Source organism: Melanostigma gelatinosum (genome assembly GCF_949748355.1).
Source record: "Melanostigma gelatinosum genome assembly, chromosome: 8".
NCBI lineage: Eukaryota > Metazoa > Chordata > Actinopteri > Perciformes > Zoarcidae > Melanostigma > Melanostigma gelatinosum.
The window spans coordinates 25,758,458-25,770,973 of record NC_136641.1 but is presented as its reverse complement, the minus strand read 5'-3'; the positions used below and the strand labels follow the sequence as shown (position 1 = coordinate 25,770,973).

General features: G+C 46.0%; 2 protein-coding genes across 2 annotated transcripts; both read right to left on the bottom strand.

Annotated features, from left to right (window-relative positions):
* Positions 1-6,009: 6,009 nt before the first annotated feature.
* Positions 6,010-8,152, bottom strand: aar2 (AAR2 splicing factor). The gene is made up of 3 exons (XM_079273299.1): positions 7,084-8,152; positions 6,764-6,993; positions 6,010-6,511 (listed from the first exon to the last, which is right to left on the bottom strand). The coding sequence occupies exons 1-3, from the start codon at positions 7,841-7,843 to the stop codon at positions 6,344-6,346; spliced, it is 1,158 nt and encodes a 385-aa protein (XP_079129425.1). The 5' UTR covers positions 7,844-8,152; the 3' UTR covers positions 6,010-6,343.
* Positions 8,153-8,836: 684 nt separating this feature from the next.
* Positions 8,837-12,270, bottom strand: LOC306780477 (uncharacterized protein). The gene is made up of 5 exons (XM_079272870.1): positions 12,072-12,270; positions 11,773-11,907; positions 9,649-9,705; positions 9,343-9,483; positions 8,837-9,209 (listed from the first exon to the last, which is right to left on the bottom strand). Exons 1-5 carry the CDS (start codon positions 12,072-12,074, stop codon positions 9,075-9,077), a joined length of 471 nt encoding a protein of 156 aa, XP_079128996.1. The 5' UTR covers positions 12,075-12,270; the 3' UTR covers positions 8,837-9,074.
* Positions 12,271-12,516: the final 246 nt, after the last annotated feature.

Here is a 12,516-nt window from a genome sequence, read left to right as displayed (position 1 = left end):
GACGACGCCACGTTACGATTGGCCAGTCTGCGTTCAAGGGGCGGGACTTAGCGAAGGGTCAATTATCCTGAAGCTGACAAACCTCACCCAACATGTTGCTGGATTGTTGCTTTTTTAAAATTAATTTGGATGATTTAATACTTTCACTTGTCTCTCAGTTTTGTTTGTAATAATGTGCCTCATGACCCGAGACTTATCGAACCTCTGCCATGCCAGCAAACACACAACTACAGCTTAATGTAGGCCACACATCTCAGATCCAGGGCCGGCATCGCTTCTTCACAGAGCCTTTTACATATCAGCCCAACCTCAAACCGCTTCGGTCACATCTCTTTAACCGGCGAAACGGCCCATTCCTGGTAATATACGTCTTCCCGTGCACGTGTTGCAGAGTCTTTGGCGTGCTTTCAAACCTTCTTCTTCCTGCTCATCGCCTGTGGTTCAACATCGATAGGAAAACGGACTCCTGTGAGCCAAACACGTGGCCACCTGGCTCCAGCAAGCGTGGCCACAACATGGAGGCAGACGCTCACACACACACACACACACATGCCGACAGAAGCCCGTGCAAATTAGACGGACATAATTGCAGTGGTGACAGCAGCAGGACGGGACAGGAGACAGCGAGGGGCTCCGATGAGGGACCATCAGCTGAGATGTGTCTGGGATTCTGGCCAGCGAAACTGGAGGGAGAGTTGGAGGGGAAGAGACTTTAAAGAAAATGGTAATTAAGAGTTATTTACTTTGGTCTGCTGGTGATGATGATGATGATGAGGAGCCGAGATTTAAGAGGGCAGAGAACAGAGAAGAGACGGCGAACTAGAAAATACCGATAACAGATCAGAGCCAACTCTCCGCGCTCTGCTACTCTGGATGATTGTCCCATAACTCAAGTTAAAAACCCGGACAGAGAAGAGCAGAGGGATGTGGTAGGAGAGAGAGGAATGGTGGGAAAAAAAGAAAGTACACAGAGGAAGACAGGAAGAGGAAGATATACTGTTGTATTAAAGAGATGCGGGAATAAAACGGGCGACTGGGGATTTAAAATAAAATGACAATGAAGAGCTGAATCCAAACTGGAATATTATCAAGTACGAAGTCAGAGTGTAAGAAGTGGACGTAGTCACCGTGACGGCACTCATTGGTTTGTAGTCAGCTGTTTTGAAGCCTGGAGTTCGGCGTTTTGTCGTCGCCATCTTGTTTTTTTGCAAACAGAAGTGACACGAGAGGGTGGAGCTAAGTGAACGCTGAATAAGACATTTTTAGGCAACTAAAATGTTACAATTTACTTTCATGAACACTGAGAAAAAGTTAAAACAAAAACATGGACGACTCCCGGACCGGACAACGCCGTGGTAGCGACCTGTCAATCAGCGTGTAGCCCCGCCCTAAAGCATCCCCTGCTTTATGGTCTGTGTGACTCTAAATCAGGGGTGTCCAAACTTTTTTCAAAGAGGGCCAGATTTGATAATGTGAAAATGCCCAAGGGCCAACAGTCCCTGCTGACATTATTTTAAACAATACAAGTAGCCTATACATACATTGTTATTTTATCATTTTATTTTCAATGACAGCAAATAGCAATGTAACCAAATGTAAGCATTCATGTGTGAACACATCTCAACAACTATTCTGCCTTTCTTTCACATCTTGAAAGTCAGATAACAAAGAACAAGCCATCTAAAAGCTAATTACATAGGAACCGATCAATATTCTCACCTCAAGACAATCTTAAATATGACTTAGTGAGGGTGATGAAAAGTTGTCTAACATTTAAATTCAACACACATGAAACAGGCTCACGAAAAAAATCAAGTTGTCTCTTCGTATCTGATGATCGCTCTTCAGTGTTACGAGCCAGGCAAACATCAGCAAACTCTGTCTTCTTCTCGGGGCAAATGTTTTCTGCTATTTTCATAACACAGTCTTTGATAACCTCACATTCCGTAAAAGGTTTGTCATGTTTAGCAATTACCACGGCCACTCCGCAGCTTACTTTGATGATGTTTTCATGTGAAAGGGACCGCTGCTGTGTGGCCAAGTTATCTTGGAGTTACTTCACTTTTCTAGCTCGCTCGCTCTCTGATAGCTTGTTGTAGCATTAGCACGTTTGGTCTCGTAGTGTCTCTTTACATTATATTCCTTAAACAAGGCAACAGTCTCATGACAAATTAGGGAGACACAGTTGTTTCGGTTTTCGGTGAAAAAAATATTGCGATCTCCACCTCTCCTGGAAGCGGCGGCCCTCATTATCGACTTTCCTTTTTTTACTTGCCGTAGCCATGACAGTTCAAGGGTCAGAGCCAATTTCAAACAGCCAGACAGTTACAGAATGGTGCTGCCACCATGAGGTAAAAATAGGAATTGCATGTTGAATTTGTATGATTTATTCATTCCGTTTTGACTGTGCTGGCGGGCCATAAATAATGCATTTTAAGACAGAAGGCGCGGGCCGTATAAAATCTGACCTCGGGCCGTGATTGGCCCGCGGGCCGGACTTTGGACATGCCTGCTCTAAATGGACCATAATGTACTAAATGAACATCATGCTGTATTGAAGAAGACTTGAAACTAGAGATTGAGACATAAACTCATGTTTACAATGTTTACTGAGGTAATAAATCAAGAGAGAAGTAGAGTCATTTTCTATAGACTTCTATACAACCAGAGGAGTCGCCCCCTGGTGGTCACTAGAGAGAATGCAGGAGATTGACGCCTGCATCAAACAGATGTTTGAGGTTTTCTGATGTTCAGTAAGTCACACTTCATCACTTTTTCCAGAGCTTTCAGTCACATCTCACCGTCTTTATTTGTTGGCGGATTCTAATCCTCAGTGTGTTTGCGTGAAGTGTGGAGCTCAGTATAAACGCTGCGCACTGTCCCTTTAAGTCGACGACTCTTCATGCTCAGCTGTTCAACATAAAAACAGATTTCATGATGATTTGAAGGGAAACGTGTCGATGTCTTTCACTCACTAAGCTCTTGAAAAGAGTTATTTTCTCGACCACTTTTTATTTGCTGTTTCCTTCTAAGATACATGAGAAGCTTCGTCCAATTTCTCTTTTCATTTTTCCACAAGAAAAAACAAAAATAGCCGGCCCGAGCCAAAGCAGCCGCATATTAAACTTTACAGCAGCGGCCAAAGACAAATGAGAGGAAAGAGGAAAACATATAAACATATTAATGCAGGAAAAAGAAACTTTGCTTTCTAATTTACTCAGTCAATTAAATGACTCACATTACTTGTATTCCCCTTGAGGGGAGAGCTATTAACAATACATTCTGAGTTTATGAAAACACTGCTGACGTCGTAGATCATACCTGATTCTGATTGGTTGGGAGAGGAGGCACACAACTATGTGTGAGAGAGAAGTCTGAATAATACATCAGAAGTCTCTGAATTATTCAGTCGGAGGGTGAAGAGAAACGAGACAATTGAAAGAAAGCAGCAGAAAAAAAGGGCTGGAAGAAAACCAGCGAGCGTTGAATGTTCTGAAGAAAGAGCCTGATCGTGGGGTTCCCTCCTGCCCGTCCTCTGCACCATTCAGTGGGTTCTCCCCTGGGTGTGTGTGTGTGTGTGTGTGTGTGTGTGTGTGGGGGGGGGGGGGGGGGGGGTACCAGAAAGGGGTCCGCTTACACCTCAAAACCCTCACACAGAACAATAAGGGTCGGAAAGTGAGCGAGAGGGGTTTCAAATCCTTTCTGCTGGGACAAGGTCTGCCAGAGTTCAGGCTCTGAGTAGCACAGCCAACGACAACACACACACACACACACACACACACACACACACACACACACACACACACACACACACACACACACACACACACACACACACACACACACACACACACACACACACACACACACACACACACACACACACACACACACACACACACACCAGCGAAGAAAACGTTTCATTGTTCTGGTGATCGGAAACAATTGCGTCAATTAATAATTCATTGATTCCATGATCGAACACCTGACTTGTTCAATAATTTATATAAAAAACAAGAGTCTCGGTCAAGATGTTGAGCTCGCACACACACACACACTTTCGTTTCCCAGCGTGCTTCACTCCCCTAGTAACAAAATGGCTGCCATACCAGGAGCATGGCAGGCAGGAGAGGAGACCGCAGAAGCTGGAAGAGTTTCGTGCTGCACAGAAAAGCCAGACGCTTAAAAGTGTAACTCCAAAAGGTCGGAGGCTAAATTCATCCGCTGCATCGTTTAGATAAATGCTCCGAAAAAAGAGTGCAAGGGGCGAAGAGACGAAACCACGCCCACTTCTGTTTCACCACGGCCTCGACCGGACGACGAGCTCCGTTTCTGAAAAGTGAAGCAAAAGATTCTTAAACCTGCATTCTCTCGACTGACCATCATTCAAACTACGAATGACAAGATTTGTTTTAATCAATACAATCTAATCTTCTGTGTTTTTGTGAAGAAAAACACACTGAATGACGAACAAAGTGAAAGTATGACATGTAGAGTTTTGATGACTTACAGACTTCAGAGCGTTGAAATGATTTTTGTGACGTGACAAAAAGAACAACAGTCTGGATCCTTGTAGACCAGCTGTTATAATCAAACAAAGGTTTCTGTATCTGTTAACATGGATCAACGACGATCAGCACTTAGAAGTAGCGGCAAAGAAACGCGATCGTGGATCTCAAAGTTACATTTTCTCCCTTTTTTCTTCTGTGCTGATCCGATCCACCCGTAGTTCAAACGTGCAGGACCTCTTTAATGCTCCGCTGTGTTTCCACTAATGGAGGGACTCCAACGCCAAAAACCTCCCAACAGAGCAATCGTCTTCACTGACAATGAACAGAAGTTCTTCCCCAGAGAGGAACACGGATCGAGGAATAATTGGCGGCCATTTCTTCTTCCATGCTGTGCTGTGATTTGTTTCCACCGTGCGCTCCAAGACATTTTCTCCATTTAATTGCATTGAAAGAGGAAAATAACAACGAGCTCAGAGCCCCAGTGGTCTGAGGAGTGGACCACTAATTACAGCCCTGATCTCCTTTTAAGAGGTTCGTACATTTGAGGGTGTTTTTCATCACGAAGCCTGAAGCATGAGACCCACCGACTCATTTCACACCACCACCTGTCTTCTGGGAGGACAATGGATTTCTTGTATTGGCATTTGGATCTTTATCAACGAGCTCAGACCGATTCACACGATTCCAGTTAGACGGCCTTCAGTCCTGTTTCTTCACATCAGCTTTAAAGATGAAAGCAGAGTCCAGCTGGACCAACAGGCCGAAACAAGGCCTGTCCAATCCATCACCGCCGAAGAAAGGACACACACACACACACACACACACACACACACGTTGTCGTCTTTGTTGGGATCAGAGAAGCTTTAACGTGATTTTAACGCGGTTGTGAAGAACTTCAAACCAGAACCCCAAAAAACACCAAACAGCTCTTCATTGTGTGTGAACTCACCATCAAAGGATCCACGTGAAGTTGTAATTATTAAACAAAAAGGCCGTGACCGCCATCTAGTGGAGGAGAGAGAGAGGTGACTCCTGGCAGGTTTAGAAACTAAATCACTCTTTTCTCGACATTTTCATTTTTCTCGTGCATTATTGAGCTCGTTTGTCTGGAAAGTAGACGAGAGAGCAGCTGCAGCAGCTGTTGAATAAACAGGAAGTCAAAAAAACAGCTACTTCCTGTTCGATCCGATCTGTAGGCTACTTGTAGTTTTCAGACCTCGTTCAGATTTATTCACGTGTTTGTAAATATATATATTCATGCGGAAATATGTGTGTATCTGCATTGTGTGCTACCCTTTGTTAATATTATTAACATCAATATATGAATATCTCAATGTTTATTTAAGTATTAAAAGTGTTTTTATTCAGGAGAATGTGGATCCAATAAATAATCGACAAAGTTAAACTTTAGAAAAGTTCTAGAGGAAATACCTCTGATGTGTTCTAGAAGTTTGAACAGTTTTCCATCACAAACCAAGACGACAACAAAACCTTTTTATCATCAAAAAGCATTATTTATTATTCAACAACACGAGGTTGACCCTTTAGTCACACTATACTTTTATTTTATTCTAGAATCACTCTTATAAAAAGGTGAAGTGTCTCCATCTATGCAGCACATTTTGGCAATAAATGTTCTGCAACTGTGGTTCTAAAACAGTCGCGTGGCAACGTCTATGAACCCACCACCAGAGGGCGCCGCTGACCCACACCGTGGTGTTGAGTGTGTCCATATATGAGACGGTGTTCCTCCTGTTCTCACCGCTCACCTTCAGTGTCCGTATCATTTCAGTCCGCTCCGGTTCCGGCATCGAACCCGCGGCTCAGGGGTCTCAGTCCACCGCGACGCCGTCGGGCAGCTCCACCACCACCGGCTCACACTCGTCCAGGTCGGCCTCAAAGTCCCAGCGGAACTTCTTGGTGAGGTGAGCTTTGAACTTCTCCGCTCGCTTACGCAGAGTGACGTCCACGCCGGAGCCACCGGCGAACTGGAAGAAGTCCTGAGAGAGAAAGAAAAGAGTCAAAACCAAGAAGAAGAATTTAGGCAATGCTCTCTTCTTCCCCCATCTATCTCCCTGTCACCCTCTCTTTCCATCTCCCCGTCTCCATCTCTATCTCCATTTTGTCTCTCTCTATCTCCCTCCCCCTTGCCTCCAAGCCTCCTGATGAAGCTTCTCCTGACACACGGTTTGTTTCCTTCACTTGTACTCAGAGAGCCAGTGAAGTGAAGACCTTCTTCTTCTTCTCTCTACCTGCAGCGTGGAGGTGAGGAAGTTGCTCTGAGACACGATGTCCACGAAGAAGTCAGGCGGTATCTCTCCGAGCTGGTGGTAGAGCACGGCGATGAGGCCGAGGTAGAGATCCTTACGCTTCCTCATCGCCTCCTCCGACCGGCAGAGCAGAGCCAGGAGGCTCTTCCAGTGCTCGAAGGCCTCGTAGACGTTTCCTATCAGGAAGCACACGAAGGAGAACTGCAGCTCACCTGAGCGGAGGGGAGACACGACGTAGTTTATTTAATGAATAAAATGTAATCAATGTTCTGATATTAAGAGCGTCTGATTCTAACTCCTACCGAGCAGGTTGAGAGGCTGCAGCTGGTGGTGCTTCTGCAGCACCGTCTCCAGGGCGTAGCTCTGGTCCAGGCTGCACTGGGTGATCTCGGCCGGCGTGGCCCCCGGAGGGTACATCTTCTCCGGGATGACGGAGAAGCGCATCTCCGTGCCCTCCCTGGGCTTCATCCGGGGGAGTCTGTCCAGCCCCTCCTTCATGCTCTGACACGCCGCGTCGTTCCTCGGCTGCTCCGCCCGGTCTTTGGTGTGGCGGAGCTGCACCTCGGGGATGACGTCGCTGAAGGCACAGATCCGACCCGAGAGGGGCTGCAGGCCGGTCGCCACCTCCTCGCTCAGCCGGTCGGTGAGCGACACCCACTTCCTCATCACCTCGTACGGGTACGGCCCCAGGAAGGGATCCAGGTCTCGCAGGGTCGCCCTGATCCGGCTCACCTCCTCCTCGCTCTGGGAGGCGGAGAAGTCCAGGTCCTCCTCTTTGGGGTCCCATGTGGCCAGCAGGATGTCTCTGGGTTTCAGGGTGAGGAAGAGGCCCATCTTTGGGCCCACTTCTCCTCCACAGTTGGGGGAGTTGACGGAGCAGTGGTGGAGGAAGTGCAGGCCCGGGGGGATCATCTTCACCCCCTTGAAGCGGGGACCCACCTGCCAGCTCTTGCAGTCGATGCCCACCTCGGTGCCCTGAGGAACTCCCAGCAGCACCAGCGTGGCTCCCTCCTCAAACAGCCTCAGAGCCACATCCGGGTCCATGTCCACACTGTTGGCCATGTCTGCTGCTCGACTTACACCAAATTATTTAAAACAAACACGAACTCAACGTCGCTTTCAAGAGTTTATAGTTCCCTGCACATTCAGGAGGATTTCCTCGACGGGTGTCACTAAAACTACGTCCGACCGTTACCGCGGAGGGATACTGCTTTTTAAAAATGTTTTGAACGGAAGCAGTTTATCCGGAAATAAAACATTTAAACAAAGTTGTAAACGTACATTTGATTCAAACGTGTTTCGTTTTACCGCAACGATACCTCGCGTGGCTGGTTGTTGACGTTTCGTGTCGTTAGGAAGTCGTTTGGTCCGCGCTGTGTAGCGTGTCTGCTGCTCCGGGCGGAAACAGTTCCGCATTAGAAGTGTTCCGTCTCCGTAGTGATAAGATAATATTATACATTAATACTTTAATATTAAACTAATATATAATACTAAAGCCGAGGAGGTCGGTTTACTCGTCTCACTCCAAAAATATTTGATACCCCTGATTAGAATATTAAATAAATATAACTCGTTTTTTATTTTAATTATTTCATTCAAAAGATTTGCTTTGTTTTGAAGTGTGACAAATGTTTGTTCTATTTATTTTTAATTAGTCCAGTATTATTTATTGCTATTATGTTTCTTTAACTTTTATTTTTATCCTTTTTGTAATAATGTAATATTGTAAGCTGTCTGATTGTTGTACACTGACTGTTGATAAATATTTTTAAAGTACTGTACAAAAATCTTGTAGAAAAAACACCCATACCACCACCATCATCAATAATAATAAATAGAATAAAATAATGTTAATTATGACATCAATTATTCAGGATTATTTTTACCATTATTGTTATATTTATTCTATTCATTATTTCTACAATTCTATAATATTTTGTCATAATAGTTATATACTTCATACACTTACTTAAATCTTTATCATGATATCGATGACAGTACCGGGACTTATGAGTTTATTTTATTACATTGCATATGCATGAGTTTGCTGACTGACCGGTTTTACAAAGACAAAAAAACAATTGTTACAAGAGAGACCTTTGGAAAATGTGCATATTCGGAGTATTTGAATGCATTGTGGATATCTTTAGCTTATCTGTGGTTAACTATTCCATACGACGACGAGCAACGCCGACATGCAAAGTCTAGAGAACACAAAACACTGAGAACTTGACGACAGTAAACATTGTATTTGCATATGGAAAGTCACTTTAAAGTAGCAGGAAAACATGTTCTACTTTGAGAGCACAGAGACACTCTGAAGTTTCTGCCAACAGGTGATCAGGGTCTTGATAACGCCGATTAACCGGATCCTCTTTCTCTTCTTCCCTCGTGTCTTCTGGACCGCTGAACAAGAGACTTTCTTCCCCTGAAAGAACAAAAATAAACAGATTTGTTATTCATCAAAATATTGCCTTTTATCCAACATGGCCTTTCTTATTTTGAGTATGAGCGAGGTGGTGGGGAGTGGGATGTCCTTTGTTTATCTGCTGCGTCCTCACCAGGTGATCCGGGCTGCAGTTGTGAGCGATGAGCTGCTCCATGCTCGCCAGAGGCTTCTCCAGGTCAGACATCCGCTTGCCGCTCCGCTGACACCTCATCTGCTGAGTCATACCATAGATGGACACCAGGATGCGACGTGCCTGCCGTGGTGAATGAAATGGAAACAGCATTACACTTCATAATCTAACACGAGGCAGCCACACGGGGAGACTATGTGACAGTTTATCAGGACACATTAACCTGTTATGAGTCCATCATCACTCTGTCCATGGTGCTGAAAGTGCACACACTACAGTGCCATTTACCTTTGCTGAGGGACAGGGGTCTCTCACTTTGGAGGTATTGGATGAGCCAGTCAAGTTCTGCAAAAAAAAAAGGAAGCAATTTATTCTGAACAGCAGCTTTACTGGTGCAGTGAAGACAGTTGCAAACAATGAAACGGCAGTTTATCACAGTGTATTCGAGCTTCGACCCCACGTTTGATCTCAGCTGCAACGGACTTCAATAAGCTCATAGCATGTGTTGGGAACTAAAGGAGCGTGTTTGGGTTATCAGCATTTAAGAAACTGAATTATGATTATTAATAACAACGGGGCACCACCCTGCGAACAGGGACCAATAACCAAACGATAAAACTAAGTCTCATAATTAGTAGTCACTCATAATGTCAATAGTCTGCGTATGACTACACATTCAGTGACAGTGAAGGTTTTAAGTTCGAGCACAGGCTACTACATACAGTCTTATCAAATACATATGCACAAGTAATCACAGACGACTGCTCCTTAAAGTATAACAGAGTTTATTAAATCAAAATAATAAATGATCAAATCAATTAATATTGCAACCAACAAACGTTATCATACAATTGTATATGCCTAAACTAAAGAATGAATAAAATGGATGAGAGTGTATGTCTGTGTGTGTGTGTGTGTGGGTCTGTGGGTGAAAAGGAAGGGGGGTCTTACAGCTACCGCTAAAGACTACAAAGATGGCGGCGTCGAGTGACGCGGGCCAAAAGGGGAGGGGCCTTAAGATACTACAGCTAAAGACTACAAAGATGGCGGAGTCGAGTGACGCGGGCCAAAATGGCAGTGAGACTGCTGGATGTAATCACGTGTGCCTGGGCAGCACGTGTGTTGTGAGGCGATCGTTTCAACGGGGTTTCCCCAGGGGCAGAGATAGAAAGAGAGCAAAGGTGGGGGTCATGAATCAAACTTCTGCGTGCGGTCCGCGTTGTAGTGAGAATAGGGAAGTTGGCCGTATCGTACACAACGTGCCGTTGTCGGTAGAACTGCCAGCAGTTATGTACGATAGCCGATAGTCGTTGCAACGTTGAAGTGTGTTCGTGGCAAAGTGGTCCGTTTTCCTCGCCGGAAAGGGGGGGCAGGGGGAGCTTTCTGGTCGGCGCGGCTTTGCCGCGGGCGCTGTGCGTCGCACGGCGTTTGCTGGTGCGACTTCGGTCCGTTGGCGTGACTTCGGTCCGTTGGCGTGAGCTCGCTCTGGAGCGAAACGCAGACGTGATCAATCCTCGATGCAAGGGGGATGATCTAACTTCGGCTGACGGCGTGGTCCATGCGTCTTACCGGTAATCATTGGTCAGGAGAGGATTAGACGTCTTGCTGCCGGAGTGTGCACCAAAAAGAAAAAGAAGCAAAAAGCGGAGAACGGATCGCTGATGCGGATTCGTCTCGCGGGCTGAGTGGGCCTTTACTCAGCGTGGAACACGGCTGTTTCGTCCAGCGAAATGGCTTTGTGACCTGACAGGGTTTGAGGAGGGGGTGAAGGGCCGTTGCTTCCTCGTGGCCAGCGTCGCGCTGGCGGGGGGAGGAGAGGCCGATGTGTCTTCATGTGTCCAGGACGAAGGTCCGGGCGAAGAGAGCGTTGTGTGCTCCCTGTTCGACGGAGGTCGAAGGGAAAAAGCAAGGAGGTGTGATCTGCAGGCACTTTTGTTTGACAGTGGTTGAACCACAGGGGTCCTGGGGTCTCTTGGCCTTCGGCCAATGAGATTGCAGCGGTGCATTCAGGTGACCATGGTTTTTTTGGGGGGGGGGGAATTTACACCCGAGTGTGAAATTCCTCCCGAGGAGGTTTGCTCTTATCAAACTACAAATCAGGATGAAACTTTTGCTTGAAAAAGTGAAGGCCGGATTCTCTTTGTTCACAGCACATGTTGAAGCCATATGGTCAGACCCCAACACATGTAAAAAAATAAAAATAAATAAAAAAGAAGTCCTAAGCCAAAGTACAGTATGTCACAAAAAGTCATACAAAAGTCGTAAATAATCATAAAAAACTCATATAGTATGTAAAAAAGTTATTTAAAAGCCATAGTACAGTATGCCGCAATAATTCCTAAAAAAAACCATAATGGAGACAATAAATCAAATAAACAGTCTTAAATGCACACACGAGCAAAGGCCTCATACCAGATTCTGCAGCTCAACCAAGATGACCTGTCTGTAGGAGCCCAGGATCTCTTTATAGTTACATCTACGTTTACCACAAGCGTCGGCCAGCAGGAGAACCACCAGGACACTACGGAGTAGAGCACCGGCCAGACACTAAGAGAAACAGAGAGCTGTTAGAACACACCATGCAAATAAAAGCTGGATCAACGAGACCAGACGTGAATCATTTGGCTCCGGCTCGGACCCGCAGGCTGGCACATCAGCCCGCCTGTTGCGTAAATACGCGCCAGATGTTCAAAACCCCCCCGCGCGCTCACCATTTATCATGGTATGCTGCAGGATCCTCAGACGAGCAAAGCCATCTCCATCAGCAGCACCGACACCCAAAAGGAACTAGCCTCCTCCTGATCCGCACGCGCTCATTGTCTGCAAACACTACACTGCCTCGCGCGGATAGGTGAGCGCGACGGAGGGTAGACTTCCGATGTGGCGCTCCGCGGTTTCCAACATCACCAAAGTCCGCGCTGCTCCGGTTTCCGTCCCCGTCATGGCTCGCTTGACGGCGCGCTTCGGATTTCACCAAACTCACAGGCGAAGGAAAATTTTCAGCAATCAATCACTCGCCTTCATCCTTTCGGTTTCGTCGGGCAGACAGACGCGATGCCGAGGAGGAGTTGTGTAATTTGGTGCATGTTTTTATTCTGTATCCAAAGCGCCGTTTGGGTAACTATTTGAACACAGTGGATGAATTCAAAGTAGGGG

Coding starts and splice junctions, on each gene's coding strand:
- aar2 (XM_079273299.1), bottom strand. CDS start 7,843: ATGGCCAACAGTGTGGACATGGACCCGGATGTGGCTCTGAGGCTGTTT. Junction 6,994..7,083: donor GCAGCCTCTCAACCTGCTCG/GTAGGAGTTAGA, acceptor CCCTCCGCTCAG/GTGAGCTGCAGTTCTCCTTC. Junction 6,512..6,763: donor TCCTCACCTCCACGCTGCAG/GTAGAGAGAAGA, acceptor TTTCTCTCTCAG/GACTTCTTCCAGTTCGCCGG.
- LOC306780477 (XM_079272870.1), bottom strand. Junction 9,706..11,772: donor TGGTTGAGCTGCAGAATCTG/GTATGAGGCCTT, acceptor TTTTTTTTGCAG/AACTTGACTGGCTCATCCAA. Junction 9,484..9,648: donor ACCCCTGTCCCTCAGCAAAG/GTAAATGGCACT, acceptor TCACCACGGCAG/GCACGTCGCATCCTGGTGTC.